We start from the raw sequence: 23,455 nt of genomic DNA, 5'->3' as shown, positions 1-23,455 counted from the left end.
CTACATTCTGACGAGCCTACTAAGTGCCTAGCCACGTCGGCACACAATTAGTGTTCCCATCTGCTTTCACTCTGCTCACACACACGAGTGCACATGTGTGAACACGTGTTGTGAGCATGTATGCACGCGCACAGATGCAGAGCATGGCTTTTCAAAGGCCTTGCAACTAGAAAAGAAATGGACACAGAAATGACCCTAAATGAAGCGTTTCTTGGCAAAAGCATCTTACTTGGGAAATTCTCAAGCACTATTACATTCCAGAATACCTTCAGCTTAGCATGACTAAGCTCCTTTTTAGTTTTGCCACCAAATGCTATGCACCAGCGGCAGACAGCAGTCACCTCTGACAAAGTCTGCATGGGAATTCGGGGTTTGCAATTTATCGATTACTCATCAATTATTGTCTGTGTCCTCCACTCAATTATAAGCTCCATGAAAGCAGAGACGGGGTCTATTTTGTTCACTCCGTATCCCCAGCACACGGCACTGAGTCTTGCACAGGGCAGGCACTCAGTAATGGATATTAAGGGCAGGCCTCGTGTCTAATTGATCTTTGGAGACTTCCCAGAACTCAGAGAATGTCAGGTACAGAGTAGGCAATCGGTCTCTGCTTGTTGGAAGCACATATTCCGTTCCGAGGAACCAACAGGTGAACTGTTGATGCAGGGATCTGGCTCCCATGTTGTGTCTCCTGGTTCAGCGATTTAGAAGAGGAGTTCACGATGGTCAGGTTCAAGGTCTGGAGCCGTCAGCGGATTGACATCCCCAGGGCACCTCCGCTTGGCATGTCTATTTCATGCTTGCTGTCCCCAGGTCTCCCGGATGAGCGGGTTCACACACTTCGCCCCGGGTTTGATACGTGGGGATCTGGCAGCCTCCAGCTCTCTGTGGCCACATCCATGGGAAGAAGCACGTGCCCCAGAGAAGACAGGGCAGGGGGAGGGGAGGGAGGCTGGCGTGCCTCCTTCGGGGAGCAACAGGCCACCCCTCTGGGGACTTAAATGCAATCGTGTGCTGTCCAACAACAACCAAGCATGTTATCCCTGAGTTAATTAAATATGAATTATTGAAAGGAGTCTTGTCAAGTACAGGCCCCCTTCTCATCTGTAAAGGACTTCAACGATCGGAGATTCCATACTACACTCTAATTACCCTTCAGACCCACGCAGTCCTGTCCCTGGAAAACCAAGAGCATCTATTCTGCTCAACAGACAGCAGAGCCCGCCCAGCACCCACTCCCTCCCTCTCTCTGACCCCTCTGTCCCTCCCCTGATCTGCAGCCCCTCTTCAGCACCCCCTGGCAGGAACGGCCTGTCCTAAGTGCTTGCCCTGCACCTAGATGTCAGAACAGGAAGGCACGCGTCCTCCAAGACTCAAGGGGAGCGATAGTGGCTGACCCCAGGCTTCCCGCCAGGGCCAATCTGCACTCAGCTTGGGCTCAGAGCCTGCTCGCAACCTGGCAAGACCAAGGAACAGGTGATGAATGTGCACAGCAGGGACGCCTTACCTTCTGAGCACCCCTCCGCCATCCACGTATTTGCCGATCACAGAGCCAGATCGCTGCTTCTGGCTTGCCTTGGAAGCAGCTGTGTTTGCCTTGGCTGCCTTGTCTTTCTGTAGAAACACAAAATGCCCTCAGATCCACGCCTACTGATTTGTCCCAACGTTGGAGCAGAAAAGGGCTCAATTCCCCCACCGCATAGTACAGGCTTCAGATAAAACTCTAAAGGAAGCAAGCGATGGCCTGGGCTCCCTGCGAGCTAGCCTTCACCCACTCTTCCCTTCTGCTGTCATCTCTCACCATAATTCCTCCATCTCCCATCTAATAAGCTAATCAAAGTTTCGAGCCTGGGGTCTGCCAGGTTACCCCTCCCAGGAGTAGTGCTAATTTGCAAGAGGACAAGCTAAATGTGGGATGCACAGGAAAAACATGTATGGGCAGAAAAAACCCTGTGCATCTTTAAATCACACACCTTCTTCAGTGGGGTTTCAATCCCTCTTTATTTCCAAACCCCCAGATAGGAGGATCAATGAACCCAGAGCCTTGCCCACAGCTACGAAGCTAGGACAGGGTATTTCAGATCTTTTGTGGAAGTAGGCTGGCTGTAGGTAAATTGCTCACGTATCTGCAATGGAGAGACTGGGTGGAGTGGGGGGCTTACACCTGCCTCGCCAGGGCTCCCCTGACAGATGTCTTGCAGATAAGGGGGGGTTAGATCACAGGAAGAATCTCTCATTAACCAGCCAGCCCCGTGGTTCCTAGGGATCCTTCCTGAAAGAAGGAGGGGCTGCAGTGCCCCAGGGCCCCCGCAGGTATGGCTGTGATCCCAAATTAATCTTTAATTGTGATTCGGCATGAACATGATTTTATCCCTCTTTCTTCCATTCCCCACAAGGGTTCTTATTCCCTTAATTCCATTCCCTTCTCAAAGCAGAATGAGTTTGGCAGGTGAAGGGAAGCCAGGTCAAGGGATTAAGGTGACATTTGTTAGGAAGTTTTAAAATAAATTCGGTGTTACTTCTTAAACAATTATAACCATTACCACCATCCAACAAACATGTGTAGGCTTAAGCCTTGCTCTGATAGTACACATAGGTGGGCGGCAGAGACGTGTTGCTGACAGCCAGTGGCAGAAAAGACATTGTGATGTACAAGGTCCCTAAAGGATCTGCACTTCTAAACTAGGTTGTACCCAATCCGGGGCAAGCTAGCTGCCGTGTACTGACCACATTTAGGGCACTGAACAGCTGAGAGTCCAGCGCAAGACCTTCCTTTCCAAGAGTTTTTCACACGCACAAAAATCCCTACAGTATGGAAAAAAGGATAGAGATTCTCTTTCCTCATGTGATAATGGGGGTCATGGCCCAAGGAGGCTAATGATTTGCCCGAGGACACACGTGAAATTCACTGTGTGATAATCCTGAAAATCAGAATGTCACATCAATCCATCCTGCCCGCCTTTTTCTTCCCTTCACGGCTTCCACAGCTACGGTCTAAAGGGGAGGATGTTAGGGGAATGAGAAATCCTAGATTCTGTTTAACGCAGCCGGAAGTGAAATTCTTTAAATAAATACAGGATTTTCGTGCTATTTGGGAAAGTGTGTAACTGTGGCACTCAGGGTCAGAGAAGCATCGGTCCCCATAGGGTAAAAAAATTGTACATAAAATCAACTATGTAAATGGTGAAATATACTTTTTTTTTTTTTTTTTTTTTTTTGCTGTACGCGGGCCTCTCACTGTTGTGGCCTCTCCCGCTGCGGAGCACAGGCTCCGGACGCACAGGCTCAGCGGCCATGGCTCACGGGCCCAGCCGCTCCGCGGCATGTGGGATCTTCCCGGACCGGGGCACGAACCCGGGTCCCCTGCATCGGCAGGCGGACTCTCAACCACTGCGCCACCAGGGAAGCCCGAAATATACACTTTTAATTCTTTCTACGACAGTGTGTAAAAATGAAAAATTTTCATCAAGCGATCAACATGTTAATGAAGAAAAAAACTGAGCATTTTGGTTTAAAAGTCATGGTGCCATTTCAACTGCACCGTCTCATGGATGGTACAATCATTTCTACATCCAAGAAATGTGGGACCCTCCCAAGTATCCTGGTCTCGTGATGCCAAGAGGAAAGTGTGTCACTTCACGGGAAATTAACACACTATGACCCTATAGGTCAACCTGAATTTTTACTATTTTCAAAAAATCTTATGCCACCGTCCTGCCCACACAAAGGAGTGACCAGATTCCAAGCTTCAGGATCTTCTTGGGCCAGTCCCAGCGCAGGTCTGGCTGCCACTGGACCCCAGTCTTCGTCTTCCCCCAGGGGAGGGGGCACTGGCCCATTACCTGAAAACATATGTCCCGTTCATCCCGAAGATGCTTGTTCCTTTCCCTGTGGATGGAAAAGGGGAATCTATTCAAACATGGGCTTGCAGTCAACAGATCCAATAGCATTGTCTTGACGGTCAGATGGGTACAGAGGAAGGCCGGGCATGGAAGGCCCGGGGAGGGCGCGGAACCGCTTTCCTTAGTGATTGTGGCTAAGGGTAATTGTGTATAAGTCAGGTCAGAGGCAGGGGGATACATAGAATGGCCTTGTGACTCCCAGGGCCCTTCAGGATCCTGCATTGGTCCATCTGATCACTAAGGGAGCCTTCCACAGAGCTGACCAGTGTTCCAGCTCCGCCTTGAACTTGCTGTGCCCCCCTCCTCTGAACCTTTCATTCATGAGTGCATGTGTGGTTGCAGGCCACACGTGTCTCCCCGAGCCCACACGGTGTGCCGGGCGCTGCTCCAGCCGTCAGGGCTACACCAAGGAATGGAAGAAAAAGTTCCTGCCCCCAGGGCATTTGTATTTCATTGCTATTGAGAAAAATAAAGTGGGGGAGAAGTGGCATAAAGAGGGCCAGAGATGGAGGGTGGTCAGGGAAGGCCTCACTGAGGAGGTGGCATCTGAGCAGAGGCTTAACGGGTGCGGAGGAGAGAGCCCAGCAGGGATGGGGGAGAGCGTCACAGGCAGAGGGAACGGCAAGGGCAGGGACTGGGGTTGGGAGACACGTGGTGTGCATCCACTGGAACGGAAACGAGGGAGCGGATGCTCAGAGCGAGGTCGGAGGAAAGATGGGGGAGGTGGGGACCTGCCATCCCCTGCCTGTGGGCCACTGTCAGAACTCTGAATTTATCCCAATGAGATATAAAGCCATGCGGGGCGGGCTTTGGCCGAGGAGTGTCCTGACCTGACTCAAGTTTTAAAAGGAGCCCTAGAAACGCTGGGCTAAGAGTGATGTGCTGGGACAAGGATGGGGCCCTGAGAACTGGCCCATATTTTAAGCAACGTGGAGGTCATTGGTTCCACGTTCGGTGGAACAGGGGGAGAAAAAGCCTGGTGGAGGGTTGAGAACGCGAGGCTGGGAAAGGGAGGCGGCCGAGTGTAAATGGAAACAACTCCTTGGGAAGTGGGGGAGCCACGCCTTCGTCTATTGCCTCCTGGAGCATCTCCATGCAGAGGCTCCGATAGGCAAGGGAACGTTCTGCTCTGCACATGTGTCCTCTGTCCTTCGTGGCACTGCTCTGTAGCGACGGCCGCGCACCAGTCACCCAATTCTCCCAGGAAGCCTGCGACACAGGCATGTCCAGGTTGTTGACAACTGCTCAAGGTTGCACAGGTGATGAGGGGCTGGGCTGAGTCTGGAACCAGATCCAGCTCCAAAGTGCACGTTCCTACCAAGCGCCCTGAAACTGCTTCCATGTGCCCCCATTTCCCTTAGGACGGCAGCCCCTCGCCACTGGGTCACACCCCGGCCACGGTCCCGATCCCCCCCCCCAAACAATTCCCGCTGTCCTCCCACCCCACCTGCTCCCAGCTCTCTCTGTCTCTCCCTGATGCCCATTTCCCCCGGCTCTCTGTCTCTACCCGGAGATCTCACTGTGGAGGAAGAGTCTGCCGTGGGCTCTCCCGCCACATCCGGGCTCTCCCCGGCTGGCTCGGGGACCAGGCGACAGCACAGCAAGGTTCAGGCTGGGATTCTGCACAGACGCTGGTCTCCATGAAAAAGACCCCCAAGTGTTGGCAGAGTGCTGCCTCGTCATCCTCCCCTGCGCCTTCACACTGAATCTGCCTCTGTATTTTTTTCTAAGTACAATAGAAAAAAGGGAAAAAAACCAACCAAACTCGTTCTTGTACATCTTATTCTCTGCCTTCACTAAAGCCTTCCTGAGAATCCACACCTTCTCTCACAGGGATTAAAACTTGGCCCCTAAGAACCACTTCCATCTCCCTGGCCTTTGGAATCACATCTTGAGGGAAACAAATCTGAAATGCATTCAGTTTGAAGAACTTTTCTATTTGGTGGCATCAAAGATGCCAGATGCAGTGATCTTACCTTGCTTTCAAATTAAAAAAAAAAACAACCTAAAAACCTTCAAAAGGTACCCAATTCAAACCCACCTGCATTTTAAAAATCAGGACCCAAATTTCATCACTATTCCCCAAGAGGTGTTTGACAGGCAGCAAGTATAGTAACTTAGAAAGCTCAGAGGCAAAATTGGACATTCCATTCTCCCCACACCTGTTTGCGTTTGGTTGTTGTTTGGGGGGGATAATCCAAACCAAACCAATGAGCTTTGAATCTACAGGTAGTGTAACAGGCTGAGGACACTCCGAACGCCCTTCTTGCTGCTCTGTTTGTGACTCACTTACTCATTTAACAAACATGAACAGAACACGGCAGAGTAAAGAGCGCCAGCCAGCTGGGGACTCAGTTCCGGCTCTGGCCGCGAGCGTCCGGGTCACTCTGGTAAATTACTCCATCGCTCTGATATCTGCTTCCTTGATGGCTAACCCCTGTATTAACAGCTGCCCTACTTCCCAGGTTTTGTTGAAGATGAAGGAGATACTACCTCTGGCATGGACTAGACGCTCCATAAACTCAGTTCTCCTCCTACCTGAGCAAGTACCGTGCCAGGTACCAAGCGGGAGGAGGCAGCGCCCGCCTGCAGAGGTACAAACTGGAGAGGGGGCTGGGCACCTGTGTAAATGGACCAAACATAATGGAGAGGTGGTGCTCAGTTGTCCAACAGTATGTTGGGGACCAGGGAAATGTGGGTGCTCCCTCAGCAGGCAGGGGAGACTCTGGGGGTGCCCCTTCCCACCCAAGGCTCTGCGATGCGGACGCACCTTAGGAAATCCAGCTGTTTCAGGAGCCCTGACTTCTCCCGCTGCAGACTCTCCGTGACGCGGTACACTTCCCTGCAGGGGATGCAAGATGGCAGTGATGAGTGACATGTGGCGGGAGGGGGTGCTCCCAGGGCACGAGGCAGTGATGAAGTTGGACCCGGAAGGTGGTGCCTGGGCTGGCCTTCCTCTGGAGAGCACGGCCTCGTGCAGGCCTTATAGCCAGGTCTCACCAAGTCATCTCAGACACTCTATTCGGAAGGTGAAATGATCCCTGTTTTTTGGGGTTTTTTTTTGCGGTACGTGGGCCTCTCACTGTCGCGGCCTCTCCCGTTGCGGAGCACAGGCTCCGGACGCGCAGGCTCAGCGGCCATGGCTCACGGGCCCAGCCACTCCGCGTCACGTGGGATCTTCCTGGACCGGGGCACGAACCTGTGTTGCCTGCATTGGCAGGCGGACTCTCAACCACTGCGCCACCAGGGAAGCCCGATCCCTGTTTCATAGACACAGATAGTCAAGTAGGTTTGATAACTCTCCCTGGCAACCCAGGACTGAGCCAGGGTCCTAATCTAGACCCCCGACTCCCTGTCCCAAGGATACAGCTTGATGATAACTGCACTGTTTTCTCAGGCTCCCAGTGGTCCTGCCCCGCCCCCACCAGAGGTCAGGGAATCAGAATCAATACTCTTCTCCAGCCCAGCCTCGGAGGGTGAGAGCAGAGCTGGTGTTTCTCCCTCCCCCCGTCCCCCCCCCATGCTGGTTTAGTTTGTATGCAGGAGCTATTGAAGACCTATCTTTCCTTCCCCACTTTCCCCCAACAGTCTCCAATCTGTTCCCGGAGATGTGGAATTTCCACTGTTGCACATTCATTTCTTTGACTAAAATTTCTTATCTCTAGCTACAAAGCAGAGATTTAATGTATCAATCATAATCCGTCATTTACATCACAGTGTGAGCGTGTCCACCATAGGAGTTTTGAGGAAGGGGAGAGAGAAGCTGAGACGTACACAGCGTGGCTGGAGGGCAACGCAGGCTGCGAGGCAGGGGGCTGTGTGTGCCTTGTTTACATCTGTATCCTCGACACGGTGGCTGGCTTGGAGGTGCAGTCAACAAACAGCAGTGGGAAGAGAAAAAAGAGAGAGGGCTAACGGAGGGGCGGGGAGGGCAGATGGCAGGGATGGAGGGAGGAAGAGAGCTGGAGGGGGAGGGGCGTTTAGGAGGAAGCCAGCACCACTCAGAGAAGAAAGGAAAAGAAGAAAGCAGGGCTTCCCCGGTGGCGGAGTGGTTGGGAGTCCGCCTGCCGATGCAGGGGACACGGGTTCATGCCCCGGTCCGGGAGGATCCCACGTGACGCGGAGCAGCTGGGCCCGTGAGCCATGGCCGCTGAGCCTGCGCGTCCGGAGCCTGTGCTCCGCAACGGGAGAGGCCACAGCAGTGAGAGGCCCGCGTACCGAAAAAAAAAAAAAAAAAAAGCAGAATGGGGTGATGTTGGAAAATAAACCTTGCTTAACTGCACAGTTCTGCTTCCATCCTTCCCTCTGTGCTCTGCACCACAGTTCAGAGATTTTAAATCTCCCCCAAACTTACGGCAAAGGGTCCCGTATTTCCAAGCCACAGCCTAGTAAATGCGTCACTGCCACGGGCCGTCAGGACTGCCTTGACTGTGCGCGGGCTGAGCTGCGTAAGGACGGTCCCCTGGCAAAGCCCACCCACGTCACCACGAGCTTGCTGGGGCCACAGGACTCGCAATCGCCTTATTCCTTGAGCGGTATCTGTGGGGGTTCCCCCTTTATAGCAGAATTATAAAGTCACTTCGCGACAGTAACAGACTGTCTCAAGTTCACCTCAGACAGTGCTTATTCAGTAACAGAACTTCTCTGGCTCCTGCAGAGCTGCAAACTCCCAACATTTTATTACCAATTATATTTAATGTCAACTGGAGGGAAAACAATGTCTTCCCTATTATCCAACCTGGGTCCCTAAACGCCGTCTGGGGCTCTGCTCGGAAGGGCACCAGGTGAGCACAGCTGTCTGGTCGCAGCCTGGCGCCCTGGGAGCTCAGGTTACCTGCGTCGGGCTTTGGGGCTCCGCCACCCCCATCCCGGGTCCTGCTTCTTCCTGGGGCAGCCGAAAGCAGAGGGCTTTCCCCGCTGAGGACAGACACTCACACCGGAGACCTAACCTAATGGGTCCTCACAGTGTCTGACCGAGTGGCCAGTTCCTCCACAACCAAGAGGACCTCAGTCCAAGCCTCCTCTGGCCCTGCTTACAAGGCACCAGGGACCTTGGCACCGTGCACACACACACGACTACACACACATACGTGGTATGCATCGGTGCAAACCTACGTCTGTTTGTCTAGTAGCTACACATCTGTCTAAACATGCACAAATCTATCTATTCAGATAGATTTTTTGTGTTAACAAATAGAAAAGCATTTCTGCAAAAAAAAAGACACTTGGATATTTGACTAAAATGACCTTGAAAGTCCTTCTAACCTAGACGTTCTACAAGTTTATGTCTGGCTAACAGGTGAAGCGAAGGGCACAGAACTTGCCATTTTGCGGTGGTAACTGGTGAGAGGTTTCTGGCTGCTGGAGCGAAGGGCTGTTGGCTGGGTTTTTATGAGAAAGAAAGGAATATGGAGCGTTCTCCAAAGGATCCGTCAGTGGAAAATGCAGGCGAATGTAGAACTGTGTGTGCTGTCGCTTTGTAAAGAGTGTGTGTGTGTGTGAGTGTGTGTCTCTGTGTGTCTGTGTGTGTCTGTGCCTGTGTGTGTCTCTGTCTCTGTGTGTGTGCGTGTGTGTCTGAGTGTGTGTGTCTCTGTGTGTGTCTGTGTGTGTGTCTGTGTATCTGTGTCTGTGTGTGTGTCTCTGTGTGAGTGTGTCTGTGTGTGTGTGTGTTTGTGTATCTGTGTCTGTGTGTGTGTCTCTGTGTGAGTGTGTCTGTGTGTGTGTGTGTTTGTGGGGGGGGTCTGTGTGTGTGCGTGGGTATGTGTCTGTGTGTGCGTGTGTGTGTGTGTGTGTGTGCGCGCACACATGTACAGAACACTCTGGAAGGAGCCAGGACTGGTGCCCTCTGGGTGACGGGAGGCTGGGAGTCAGGGGTGGGGGGCAAACCTCTTTCTGCCACATTTTGTGCCTTGTCATAAACCACCTCTCCCCCAGATACAAGTTAATTAACAAAATAGGGTGTTGCCTTCCAGCCGACCTTCATCTTTATATTATCTCCCCTGCTCCACTGCTCCTTCTTTATCTGATTTTAAATTCTAGTTCTCCTTCCTTGGGCATCTTCAGAGAACAGGAAAATTCATTTTGCCCATTCAGAACTCCAGATGATACATGGCGGGGTCTGTTGATCTAGAGGCCCACTCTCCCCCCTCCCAGCAGCATCCGGCAGCTGGACATCATCGGGGAAGCACAGGGTATCAGGAGGACGAGGCTCTGACCTTGTTTTCTGACACTAACTAGCTGGGTGGCTGCGGGTTGCTCACTACCCCTCTCTGAGCTTGTTTTCCATTTGTGAAATGAAGAGGTGGCTTCCAGCACAAAGGTCCTGTCGGCTCTGCTGGTCTGGGATCCTGCTCTATGGAGGACAAGCTAAGCCTCTCCCTGCCCTTCTCTCCGGGCCGCTCTGGATGACACACGCTCTCCCGGGCTCCAGCAGGTTCCCCAGCTGCACAGCTGCTGCAAGCTTCTTATTGAAACAAAGTCGCGAAGGTTCTGGACTCATTTATCTCTCCCTCCTAACCCTCCTTCCCTCTTTTTCAATTCCCAGCCTCCAGAGATTGTGTGTCTGGCTTGCTTAATTAAGATAAGACTTCAGAAAGATTTTAATCCTCACGCTGTGATTCGTTACGCCGGCTCCATTTGCGGTTCTCATGCCTGTGCCTTTCAGATGTTTGTCGCTTTCAGGACTTGATTGAATTTTAAGAGCCTGACTCCTTAATTCTGTTTATAAAGTTAAGCACTGGTTGACCTGATCTCAACGGGGAGGGACCGATTTTGCTTGTTTACAATGAAATATACTGTCCTCCCACCCGGCATCCAAGCCTTGAATGGAGGGGTTGATGTTACTTTAAGTCAGCTGCTTGGGAAGACATATCTTTTTCAACTGGAGACGTCTTCCTAGGGTAAAACTCCAAATCCAAACACATCCCCTCCCTCTCACTCTAGATCATTCCCAAACAGTACAGGACATCACACGTGAGGCAGACAGCAGAACAATTTTTTTTTTTTTTTTGCGGTACGCGGGCCTCTCACTGTTGTGGCCTCTCCCGTTGTGGAGCACAGGCTCTGGACGCGCAGGCTCAGCGGCCATGGCTCACGGGCCCAGCCGCTCCGCGGCACGTGGGATCCTCCAGGACTGGGGCACGAACCCGCGTCCCCTGCATCGGCAGGCGGACTCCCAATCACTGCGCCACCAGGGCAGCCCCAGCAGAACAATTTGATTTAGCTTGATGCACCGACGATTGGCCAGCCGTCAGACAGAGTCAGGGCTTTTGAACAGAGAGTCAACACAGGTAAAACGTCAAGCATTGGTAAGACTGCCCTTTCTTTGAAATCAGACTTTATACCTTGCCTCACCCAGGACCAGGCACCCAGGTTCTGCAGAATGACTACATGAGTCCTCGAACAAACGAGTGAGTGAAGGGTGGCCAGTCCTAGTCCTGGGCACAGTTTCCCGGCTGACTCATTTGTCACTGTGGGGAGTCAGCAGCGTGTGTCCAGCACTTAGCATCTCAGGACAGGTACTTAACACCTCTGAACCCCAGTTTCCTCATCCATAAATTAGAGTTGATAACAATGGTACCTGGCACATCAGGGTGCTGAGAAGGTCAAATGAGATAATGTCAGATTTTCGACGTAAGTGAGGTACGCTGAGTGCCCAAGACAGTGTTGAAAGCACTGAGTAGCTTTCAACAAATGTTGCTGATGTGAACCCGCCAGTGAATGCACTGGTACGTGGGTGAACAGATAAGCAAGTGAGATTCCGGGGCCTCAGAGAGCCCTTGTTCTCAAAGCCTAACACTCCTGAGACCGATTCCTCACTGACTTCTCTGGGTCAGGTGCAGACCCAGCCTTGGACTGTTCCCAGGGGCACCTCCATCCAGCAAGCTGAACCCAGTGGCTGGACACCTAGTTTATCAGCAAACCAGTCCCCAGAGATGTGGGGCTGCCCACACAGGGCCCACACAGAGGACGGCTGAAAAAGGAAGGAAAAAGAGGAAGGAAAAAAATGGGCAGAGCTGGGGTGAAGCGTCCAGGGCACTGTCACACGCCCTGTCGAACTACATGCTGACCTCGGAAGTCTTCCTGGCCCACCCTGTTCTCCCAGGTCTCCGAACCATGACAGTCAATGTCTGGTCGTTCCACTCACTCAGGATTTTCCCCGACTGCCCCCTATTTGTTGGCTGGATAACGTCTTTCTAATCACATAATGCATTGTCTGAGAATGAGGCTGTACGTTTCTCATCAATCCTAGGGAGTGCTCGGCACAGAACTGGTCTGCTTCACAGTCTCAGAATCCTAGAAGGTTAGAAGAGGTCCCAGGGACCAAGGAGCCCCATCCCCATGTTATGAGCGAGGAGAAGGGTCTGGGGGGCGGGCTAACGCGCTCACAGCAGGGGACGGATCTGGAGGGCACAAGGGTGACACTCACATCTCCTTCTCCTGGTGGAGTTTTCGGGCCTCTTGCTGGAGGCTTTCCAGCTGCTGCTGGGCATCCTGCAGCTCCCAAGATGTCCGCTCCAACTCCCCGGCCAGCTCCTGGTTGGTGAGTTTCAGCTTGGTGTTCTCAGCCTTGGTTTCGTGCTTGTCATTGTGCAGGGCGGTGCACTGGCCTTCCAGCTGGAAAGGAACGGGGGCGTTGTGCAGAGGGGAGCGATGAGCGAGCTCCGCCCCCCCATCAGGCTGGCCTTTCCCAGCCGCACCCTGCTTCCTCCACCTGGTGGGTGGGAACCCATGCTACTGCCCCTCACTGCCCTCAAGCCTCAGTCAGCTTTGTCCTGCCCCTTAATGCACACGCACACACTTCTGGAGGCAGGAAGGATAAATTCAGTTTAATGAATGTGGCCAGTAAGCGAAGAAGGAAGCAACAACAAGGAATTGTGTGTGACTCTCAAGAGGCCCCTGAGTAATCAGGCAAGCATGCAATAATTAAGTCGAGTGGCAATCATTCATTGGAGGGATAAATCTAATTGGTAGGAACTTAATGCATAATAGTGAAGAGGAAAGAGAGGAGGAGAAGCCAGGTACACTTTGCAGGGCGGGGGGGGGGGGGAGGCAGCTGGCAGCGAGAGCGTCTTGCTGCAGGAGAGAAACCAAAATCTACAGGTTGGGTACTCAGAGGAGTGGAACCGTCTCCAGCCTTAGCATGGGGGTGTCTTCAAGTGTATTTTAATGTGCTGCTAAAAATATCCCTTTCTATTCAAATGGAACCAACGTCTCTGCGTCTGTCCAGGGCTGGATGCCTTCCAGCACCAGACAAAACAAAACAGGAGGCCAAGCGGCATCCGGGCCTCTCTCTCCTACGAGCCCCTTGCTTTGGAGACGAGGCTGCGGGCGCGAGGTTTGCCTAGGTAACCCGTCTCCCTGGGGTCCTGAGCCACGCACTCCCAGCCACAGTGGGTGGACCCTGGGACACCACCCAGCCTGTCTCTGGGGACTCAGGGGCGCATCTGGTGTCTGCATCCACCCTGCGGGGTGACGGGAACCGTCCCAAAGGAGGCTGACGCGCCTCGTACGGGCACACAGGAAGACAGCTGGAGGCATCCCTGGCCCTCCCGGCAGGAAGACATCGCAGTCTGCAGCCTCCCCCCAGATATCAGTGTCTGTGACCCCCGTACCGCAGCATCCCCCTTATCTCTCATACAGGATGCAGGAGACAAAGTAACGATTTGGCATTCTGGCGGCTCCTGGGCATAATGATACCATGACGCCTGCGGAGGGTACTTGGGAGAATTCTTGGCAATTTTTTCCAAGTTAAACACCAGGCATTGGAGAGTAAAGGCTTTACCTTGGGATCACCTGTGATTTCAGATGCTCTCTTTTGTACAACTAAATGGTTCTTCTCAGATTTAAGAAAAAAAAGTCCTTAAGTGAATGGCAGGGAAAGTGGGCAAGCGCCAGAGGAGGGGATGGAGTGCAGGGCAGGTGCTCTGAGGACACGGACATACCCGCTTCTGCTTCTGGATGAGCCGCTCCAGTTCCTGCTCCTTGGAGAACAGCTTCCGTTCCAGCTCCTGACTGCACGCCTGGAACCTCTCCGTGTCCTGCCAAGCCAGGAAGAAGGACACGTGAGGCCCAGATGCACCGGGAGGGAGACTTTTTCCCCCCCACCTTGAACCTGCTCAACAGCAGGGAGGGGCCCGCCCATCCTTTGGGGTCTTCCCACAACATCCCAGGCCTTTGGTCACCCGCCTGCCCTGGCGGATGGAGAGTGTGCACGACGCCAGCTCCCACCACGTATGACATGTCGGATGACCGCCTCTCACAAGAGAGGCAGCGTCAGTTAGTGGGCGGGTACCGAACGGGGAACAGAACAGGGGCTGAGGGGAATCTCAGGCCTCAGGCTCCTGTCTGTCCACTGGAAGATGGAATGTCCTTCCGGCTGGGATATTCTGTCCATGTTGGGCACAGTCATTCAATCCTTTAAACTGCCCTCCCTCTGAAAACACAGGGGCCCCACTTCTTCCTCCTTCAGGCGGGTCTACGCCCTCGCTGTGTCCCCGCTGGGACGGAGGGCTCCCAAGCCCCGGGGGGGGTCTCTCCCGTGAGCTCCACAGCCCCTCCCTCCTGCCCTAGAACCGGCCTTCCCCACTCAGGGATGCGGAGACCCCAGTGATGCAAGCGGGAAGGGGCCTGGTCGTGGGACAAAGAGGAAAGTGTGTAGCTGGCAGGACGCCTGACACTCACCAGAGCCTGATCTGGTGTAAGGGCCCTGAGTGGGCAGCGGGAGACTTGGGGTCCAGCCCTTGCCTTGCCCAGCCTCCCTGCTTTTTCCTTCCATGTCGCCGTTTCTTGGGAAACATGCTCTCTGCTTGTCCGAGGCATGGCCGCGGCGCAGGCCAGGTAGGAAGAGGAGAAAGCGTCACAGCCTCCATGTAACTCACCACAGGAGCCCCACGGGCTTTCCGTGCCGTGGAACGACACCTCCCCAAGGAGGACAGTGGTGAGACGCAGCCCTGGGGGCAGCCCTGTCTGGAAGCAGCAAGGTGAGGGGACAGCAGCCCCCGTCAAAGCCCAGGGCTCTTCCTCAGACCCTCATCTGGGGACGCCATCTCGTTCCTCAGCCCACTTTTTTTTGTTTGTTTGTTTGCGGTACGCGGGCCTCTCACTGCCATGGCCTCTCCCGTTGCGGAGCACAGGCTCCAGACGCGCAGGCTCAGCGGCCATGGCTCACGGGCCCAGCCGCTCCGCGGCACGTGGGATCTTCCCGGACCGGGGCACGAACCCGTGTCCCCTGCATCGGCAGGCGGACTCTCAACCACTGCGCCACCAGGGAAGCCCTCTCTGCCCATTTTGGACAGGTCAGCGGGGCTCGGGGGGAGCCCGTGACCGTCCTCGTGTCGGCCACACCTGACGGTGGAGGCAGGGTATGACCAGGCAGCCTCTGCTCCCAACGTTTGCTGCAGGGAATCTTGTCCACCCCACTGGCTGGGGGTGGGGCGAGCAACTCCAGGACCCCCAGCTGATGCCGGCAGCCCCACAAAGACCAGACGGAGTGTCTTAGCGGCCCTGCCGGGCACAGAGTGCTGAGGGGGTCACGGCCAGTGAGGTGCCGAGCGCCAAGCCCTGGCCAGAGGGTGCAGCCTCTCACGCTGTCATGAACTGCGGACCACCAACCTCACACGGCGGCCAGGCCACGCCTCGCCTGCGTGCCCGAAGGCTTCACAGCACGGCCGAACACGTGTTCACGGCTCCCACGCGTACGCAAACGCATACATCGCAGCGCTGAGCCTAAAAGGCGTTTGGGGCTCAGAGGCCTTGAGAAGGGAGAAGCCGGGCTGGGGGCTGGGGTGCGGCAGCGGGGTCAGACCCCCCAGCTGGGGCAGATTTGCCCTGGAATTTCCACCCCCGCCCCGACCTCTTTCCGTTCCCAGTCCCCAGGCGCTGACCCACCTATTGCTTCTGGAAGCAGCATCTTTCCTTAGCTATGACCTTTGACTTGTAGTCATGGTGGGGGGGAGGGGGCCGAATGCCGCTCCCCCCCTCAGAACTCGGCCCCTCTGTGCACAAAGCCACTGGGGTAAAGGGAGCAGGTCTACTATTGCAGGGGATGCGGGGGGGGGGGCGGGTAAGGCTGAGGCTCCCGGAAGCCCCCCCACCCCCGTAGGGTCTGCTCGGTGAGGAGATGCGTGTTCTCTCTGCCTGTTCTGTTCGCCTTCACGAAGGCTGGAAGTCGGGGGAGGGCGGGGTCAGCCAGGATGCATTAGCGCTGTAAAAATGAAGGCGAGAGGGAGGTCTGGAAATACTGCCCAGCCTCCAGAGGGCTCTGGGTGGAGAACACAACCGGCTTTTTCTGGAAAGCATTCTGACGCCCTCTCAGCTGGAAGGGCATCTCTGATAAGAAACGGGGCCGTGGTGTGGATAATGGGCAGCATGAAGTGAAACGCTGGTTTGGACCCACCTGCCTTAAGGAGCAGGGGAGCGATCTGACAGCGGCTCTGCAAGCCGGTGGCAGGGTCTCTATGTTCAAAATTCATACGTTGAAACTTAACCCCAAGGAGGTGGGCTCTTCGGGAGGCGATTAGGTCATGAGGGCAGAGCCCACCAGAGTGGGATTAGTGCCCTTGTCCGATACCCCAGAGAGCCAGCTCGCCCACGTGAGGACACAGAGAAGTTGGCGCCTGCGACCCGGGACAGGGCTGTTACCCGAGCCCGACCACGCTAGCACCTGACCTTGGACTTCCGGCCTCCAAAGCCGTGAGAGATGGATGTTTGTTGCTTATGAGCCATCCAGGTCATGATATTTTTGTAATGGCCCGAACTAAGACAGGAGGCCACCTTTCAAATCCAAGACTTTTCCGCTGAGAACCCGACAAGTGGATAATCCGAAAATGGATGAGAGGGAGTTTCCTGTAGCTCCGTCTGACGAATATGTTCCCCGAAAGGATCCTGCTTAGCCTGGAACAGGAAGGGATTTCACCAGCTCTGAGCTCCCAAGACAAAGGGCGGGGCTTGGTGGAAGGCTGAGTGCCTGACTGAGAGCAGGAATGTGAGTTTTACATTTTCCCCCGTGGAATTCGAGAAGAGTGGCGCTTGAGTTGTCTTGGGAATTAAAGTTTCTAGGTTTCCAAGGGGAAAGGATGGGAAGCATCGGCTCTAACGAGGGTCCCCTTAGGGGAGCTGCTGGGCGTGGAGTGGCACGGGCTGCCGCGTTCGTGCAGGCTTGCCGTGGAGGTCTCGGGAACAGCCAGCGTCAAGCCAGGCTTCAGGCTGCTTCAGCTGGTAAAGCCCCTGCATCCTTCTCTGCATTGATTCCTCGTTCATTCACTCACTGATTCAACAGCTACTTGTTGAACGCCTGCCTGCTGTGCTCCAAGCACGGTGGAAGTGCTGAGGGTACATTAGCACATAAAAGGTAAAGATCCCTGCTCTTTGGGGCTTACATCTTAGTAGGACGAGACAGACCACAATCAATAAAAATAACCCGGGAAATTATATGCCATATTTGAAGGTGACAACGGCCTTGAAAGAAATAAACAAAGCAGGGAAACAGGAAATCAACAGTGCCATGGGGCACTGCAATCTGAGATCCGGGGCTGGGGAGAGGGCATGCTCAGAGCAGGTGGTACTGCAGCCTGGCCCGCAGAGCCAAGCCCCGGGAACGGACTCTTGCCTTCAGGAGAAACTGCTCTTCCTCGCTTTTGATTTGCCGTTCCATCTCCTCGTAGAGGTGCTGGATCTCTTCATCATAGGCAGCACTTTTCCTGCACAGGTGACAAAAAGAGAGTGCAATGAGATGCCTTTATCCCCCAGTGGAGCTCTGGGTGGCGTGGGCGACCATGGCGGTCGGGTCAGCCAAGGCTGCAGGGTCAGCTCCCCGGGATCAGCTGACCACTGGGGCCCAGCAGGACCCTCTCATCCTCCTGTCTCCCAGCTGTCCCTCCCAGGCATCCCCGGCTCCACCTTCCTGTCCCCTGCTTTATCTCAGCACCAATCCACCCAGCCTCTGTGACACTCACCGTCCTATTGCCCACTGACCCCTATACGCTTGTTGACAGCATAAAGGTGTGCGGTGTGGGCTTCTTTTCTGGTTTCTTGGTGTATCTGTTTCCCACTTTGGGCGCTTTCTCTCTACCTGGTTCCATCAGCACCACCTGAACTGTACTCTCCTGGAAACTATGTGCTGAACTTTGCATGACCCTCATTTCTCATAGGATCTCAAAAGGTTCCATGGTGGCGACCACCGCCACCATCACGACACCCCTAGAAAGGAAGGGGGCCACACCTGTCCAAGGGCTCACCCGTCTGGGCACAGGGCCATGGGAAGGGTGAGGCTGGGTAAATGCTGATGGCAACAGTGACACGCTGGGTTCTCAGCGTCCCCTCCTACTCCGACGAGCCCCGCAGGACAGGAAGTACGTAGCTGGCCTCTCTGCTCCTACATGGAGATGAGGACAGATGCGGCTCTGGGGACAAGGTTTGTGGGTCACCCCGGGACGGCTCCTCTTTCTCTCCCAGTGATAGATCCTCCTTCAAGTACTCCCCCAAGTTCAAACGGAAAGGACCAGGTATTAGCATTCGAACCAAGACTGGAGACGATCACATGTGACATTCCCAGGGGGTTGCACCTCTACACCTCTTCTCTGACCGGGCATGGAAGGCCCTCTCTGCCCCTCGCTCCCTGCCCTCTGTCCTGTTAAGGAAACTCTAGGCTCCAGCAAGCAGGCTTACGTCATAGCTCTCCAGGGCTGTTTTGAACCTGCAATACTCTAGGCTCCAGCAAGCAGGCTTACGTCATAGCTCTCCAGGGCTGTTTTGAACCTGCAATACTCTAGGCTCCAGCAAGCAGGCTTACGTCATAGCTCTCCAGGGCTGTTCTGAACCTGCAATACTCTAGGCTCCAGCAAGCAGGCTTACGTCATAGCTCTCCAGGGCTGTTCTGAACCTGCCATACTCTAGGCTCCAGCAAGCAGGCTTACGTCATAGCTCTCCAGGGCTGTTCTGAACCTGCCATACTCTAGGCTCCAGCAAGCAGGCTTACGTCATAGCTCTCCAGGGCTGTTCTGAACCTGCCATACTCTGGGCTCCAGCAAGCAGGCTTACGTCATAGCTCTCCAGGGCTGTTCTGAACCTGCCATACTCTAGGCTCCAGCAAGCAGGCTTACGTCATAGCTCTCCAGGGCTGTTCTGAACCTGCCATACTCTAGGCTCCAGCAAGCAGGCTTACGTCATAGCTCTCCAGGGCTGTTCTGAACCTGCCATACTCTAGGCTCCAGCAAGCAGGCTTACGTCATAGCTCTCCAGGGCTGTTCTGAACCTGCCATACTCTAGGCTCCAGCAAGCAGGCTTACGTCATAGCTCTCCAGGGCTGTTCTGAACCTGCCATACTCTAGGCTCCAGCAAGCAGGCTTACGTCATAGCTCTCCAGGGCTGTTCTGAACCTGCCATACTCTAGGCTCCAGCAAGCAGGCTTACGTCATAGCTCTCCAGGGCTGTTCTGAACCTGCCATACTCTAGGCTCCAGCAAGCAGGCTTACGTCATAGCTCTCCAGGGCTGTTCTGAACCTGCCATACTCTAGGCTCCAGCAAGCAGGCTTACGTCATAGCTCTCCAGGGCTGTTCTGAACCTGCCATACTCTAGGCTCCAGCAAGCAGGCTTACGTCATAGCTCTCCAGGGCTGTTCTGAACCTGCCATACTCTAGGCTCCAGCAAGCAGGCTTACGTCATAGCTCTCCAGGGCTGTTCTGAACCTGCCATACTCTAGGCTCCAGCAAGCAGGCTTACGTCATAGCTCTCCAGGGCTGTTCTGAACCTGCCATACTCTAGGCTCCAGCAAGCAGGCTTACGTCATAGCTCTCCAGGGCTGGAGCTGTCTCCAGCTCTCCAGGGCACCTGGCATTCTAAACTCAAATGCTGGCACTCCCTTGTTCTTTATTCCACGAAGGAGGCTTTTATAATTGAACAAACAGCCCTGGTTCTCGGTTCTGAGAGGTACCAGAGAGATTTCGGAAGAAAACATCAAGGATAGGAAAGCATTCATTCCCCTGAGCCTTCCGTCATTCAAAGTCCCACCTCCCTGTATCCCCAAGTCCCCCTGGGACTCCAGTCCAGCGCCAGGCCTCCCCCGCCGCCCGAGGCTGCACCACAGCCCATAGGCTGCCCCTTCCTCACTCGCTATCTGTGCACCACATGCACAGGCCGCCATTTTGACTGGCATCCTTCCAGTTCCACAGAAACCACACAACTGACCCAGACGAGGGAACCGGTGTGGGTCTGCACGGTCAAGGTCACTCACCTGTCTGAGTTCCCTTTCTTGGTTGTATCCCCAAGACCACAAACCCGACTCTGGGTGAGTACGGCACTGGCCCAGGGTGTGCTCCGCAAGAGGACACAGCTCTCCCAGACTCCTCCAAGCCAAGGCTCTGTGTTCGTCACTGGGCTTCCCGTCCCAGGAGTAACAAACGTCTTTCTGGTGAAGCGTGAGAACTCTCTTCTTGGTAAATGACAAATGTTTGGATTGTTACTTTGGTTCTTAGCTAGCCCATGACAATTACAAGAAAACCTTGGCAAGAAATAAGGAGCCGAGGCTCCTGCTGTTGCATAGGGACACCTCAGGGACAGAAATGATACAGTGGAAAGGAAATTTCAGAAACAGAGATGGTCTTCCCCTGGTGCCTGGAGTGATCTTCCTGTGCTGGAAGAAATTCCAGTGCTACGTGGTAAACGGTATCCAGGAAAACCTTAGAGACAGTGATTCCAACTATAAGCACCAGGGAACTAATAAAGTGATATGAGAAGAACTTAAAAATGGATTTGACGCTGCTAAAGCAATACTAGTTACAGTCAGGCGTATAAGCTGTGTACCGTTTAGGCCTAATAACCATGCAGAGCATTAATTCCACACTGTCATTAAATGTGTTATATTAACTTGAAGTTTTATTGGATTAAATTAATAAACTCTATGCTTCTCGTGCTCACATGTCAGTCTGTTAGTCGTGAAGTAATTTTGCAAATTGCTACAAACAAACAAATGGGGGGAAGAGAGATGCAGCCTCTGAATGGCATCTGCTCCCAGCCCTCAACACGAAGGATGCGCCCACCACAAAGAAGTCCTGGGATGCAGGCGGGCATCCGCGATCCTGCGCCCACACTGGATCAGACATGGAGCTCCTTCTTTGCAGACGCTCTTGAACAAAACCGGCCAGCATCCCGGGAGGCTGCCGAGGCCTGAATGTCTTCAGAGGATGAGCCCTGACCCAGGGCCGGACACCCGAGCCCCGGCGATGAGATCATTAAGGCGCTGTGCACACCACTCCCATCACCAAACCAGCTCAGAGGGCAGAAGACCTCCTCCGATCCCAAAGTAGCACCTGTACCCCCGGTTCCTCCCAGCATCATCTCGATGACCAAACGAGAGAGCAGGTGTGCAAGGTATTTGAACTGCAAAGTCCTAAATGGATGTAAGGGATTATTTATTATCGTAATTATTATCATGGGCTGCGGGGGGCAAGGGCTAACACTCCCCAAGGGGAGGAGGGTCTTTGTTTGAAGAATAAAAGGGTTGCTAGGTTTGGAAAGGGTGAGAAGCAATCAGCAAGATGAAGAACAGGAAGCTTAGTCAATCAAACCTCCTGTCGGAGCGAGATCCATTCCAGATGAAGGCTGTGTGTGAGCAGGGTCTGCAGAGAAATTATTTTTCTGGGAGAAACAATGGCTAGAGACACTCTCAAAACACCTGGGCAGGGCTTCCCTGGTGGCGCAGTGGTTGCGAGTCCGCCTGCCGATGCAGGGGACGCGGGTTCGTCCCCCGATCCGAGAAGGTCCCACATGCCGCGGAGCGGCTGGGCCCGTGAGCCATGGCTGCTGAGCCTGCGCGTCCGGAGCCTGTGCTCCGCAACGGGAGAGGCCACAAGAGTGAGAGGCCCGTGTACCGCAAAAAAAAAAAAAAGATCTGGGCGTATGGCTTACGGTGCTCCAGCCGGGCTTACCACGTTCTGCCATCAGAGAAAAGAGGTGACGGATTATGTTTGCTTATTATACACCCCTTTGTTGCCACTATTTCTAAAACCACTCAGATTGCCTGACGCACACAAACACAGACTTGAAGTCTTCTCCATGAGTCCGTTCCAACGCACTGACGCCCTTCTCTGACCTCGGAGGACACCGTATGTCTTTATTTGAACATTTCAAAGTCCTGAACTATTCTTTCTTTTCGGTTTATGCTGTCTTCACTAGGTTACGAACACTCAGACATTGATGTCACCCACAGGGCCTGTGCTCAAAATGTTAATGCTGAAAATCTGTAAGAAATAAATTTAAGACTTTGGATACCAGACTCAGAAGTCCATGGGTGGACCACATGGCAGGAAATACCAGATTCCAGGGGAACTGGAGAATTTCGGGGTTGGAAGGCTTGTCTGATCCAACCACCTATTTTTCCAGTGTTAAAATCCTCGCCACAATATCTCCAGCAAGTATTTACCCAGACTGGGTTAGAACACCTCCAGGGAGAGGGAATGCTGGATCTCTAAGCAGCTCTTTCATCTATGGACTATTCTGGCTCATAGACATGTGTCTTTCTATGACCTTATCCTGCCTCTGTGTAACAACCCTTCATATATTTTAAAACAGCATTAAGACGTCAAGGAGTAGCCTTGGGTTGCGGTCATGCCTCTCCACTTCCTCCAGCCATGTCTCACATGGAAGTTTTCTTTTGGAAGTCCCTTCACCATCCCCTTTACTCTTCTCTGAACGGGCTCTAATTGAGCTTTCTCAAGCCATAGAGTCGCAAACTGAATGCCCAGTGTATGAGGGCTGGTCGGTGCAGATTAGATCTCTCTTGCTCTAGCTGCTGCCTACCTATTCATGCAGCCTAAGAGCACATTCACTTTTCTGGGCAGTCACATCACATAGTTGATGAACGCTGAACCCATTTGTCGACTAAAACCTCGAAACTTGATGGCAGAGTGATGGTTTTTGTTTTAAAGATGGTGCGACTGAGGGACTTCCCTGGTGGCACAGCGGTTAAGAATCCGCCTGCTAATGCAGAGGACGTGGGTTCAAGCCCTGGTCCCGGAAGATCCCATATGCCACGGAGCAACCAAGCCCATGAGCCACAACTACTGAGCCCGTGTGCCACAACTACTGAAGCCCATGCACCTAGAGCTTGTGCTCCACAGCAAAGACAAGCCACCACAACGAGAAGCCCACTTGTTACAACTAGAGAAAGCCCGTGCACAGCAACGAAGACCCAAAGCAGCCAAAAATAAATAAATAAATTAATTTAAAAAACAAAGAAAAAGATGGTGTGACTGAATCATATCTCTCCCACCTTGTGCTTTGGCCATTGGTGTTTTGGATTTGGGCAAGATCTCAAATGTAATTCTGTTAGATTTTATGCCTGTTAGATTCAGTCCATCTTTCTCAACTGTCACTATCTTAATGGATCCCAACTGGTGGCCCAGTGTATTCAATGACCTTCCAAATTCTGTTGATACTTTAAGTTTTCAATCATAATGTAATCTAAATAACCTATAATGTTCGTTTTGATTATTTAATTTATCTGAGATTTACTTAGAAGAGCATTTTAGGGACTACTCTGGTGGTCCAGTGGTTA

General features: G+C 53.4%; 1 protein-coding gene across 1 annotated transcript in view; it reads right to left on the bottom strand.

Annotated features, from left to right (window-relative positions):
- The window catches only part of CRACR2A (calcium release activated channel regulator 2A), a 71,578-nt gene that overhangs the window by 23,316 nt on the left and 24,807 nt on the right, over positions 1-23,455 (bottom strand). Inside the window, exons 5-10 of the mRNA XM_060165682.1 lie at positions 17,512-17,602; positions 13,847-13,942; positions 12,331-12,518; positions 6,673-6,744; positions 3,843-3,888; positions 1,508-1,614 (exon numbers count right to left, since the gene is read on the bottom strand). Coding sequence (XP_060021665.1) covers positions 1,508-1,614; positions 3,843-3,888; positions 6,673-6,744; positions 12,331-12,518; positions 13,847-13,942; positions 17,512-17,602 — 600 coding nt within the window. The remainder of the gene's footprint in view (positions 1-1,507; positions 1,615-3,842; positions 3,889-6,672; positions 6,745-12,330; positions 12,519-13,846; positions 13,943-17,511; positions 17,603-23,455) is intronic.

The sequence above is a fragment of the Lagenorhynchus albirostris genome, chromosome 11 (genome assembly GCF_949774975.1).
Source record: "Lagenorhynchus albirostris chromosome 11, mLagAlb1.1, whole genome shotgun sequence".
Lineage (NCBI taxonomy): Eukaryota > Metazoa > Chordata > Mammalia > Artiodactyla > Delphinidae > Lagenorhynchus > Lagenorhynchus albirostris.
Note: the sequence above shows the minus strand (reverse complement) of the source record. Positions and strands in the feature narration are given on the sequence as shown.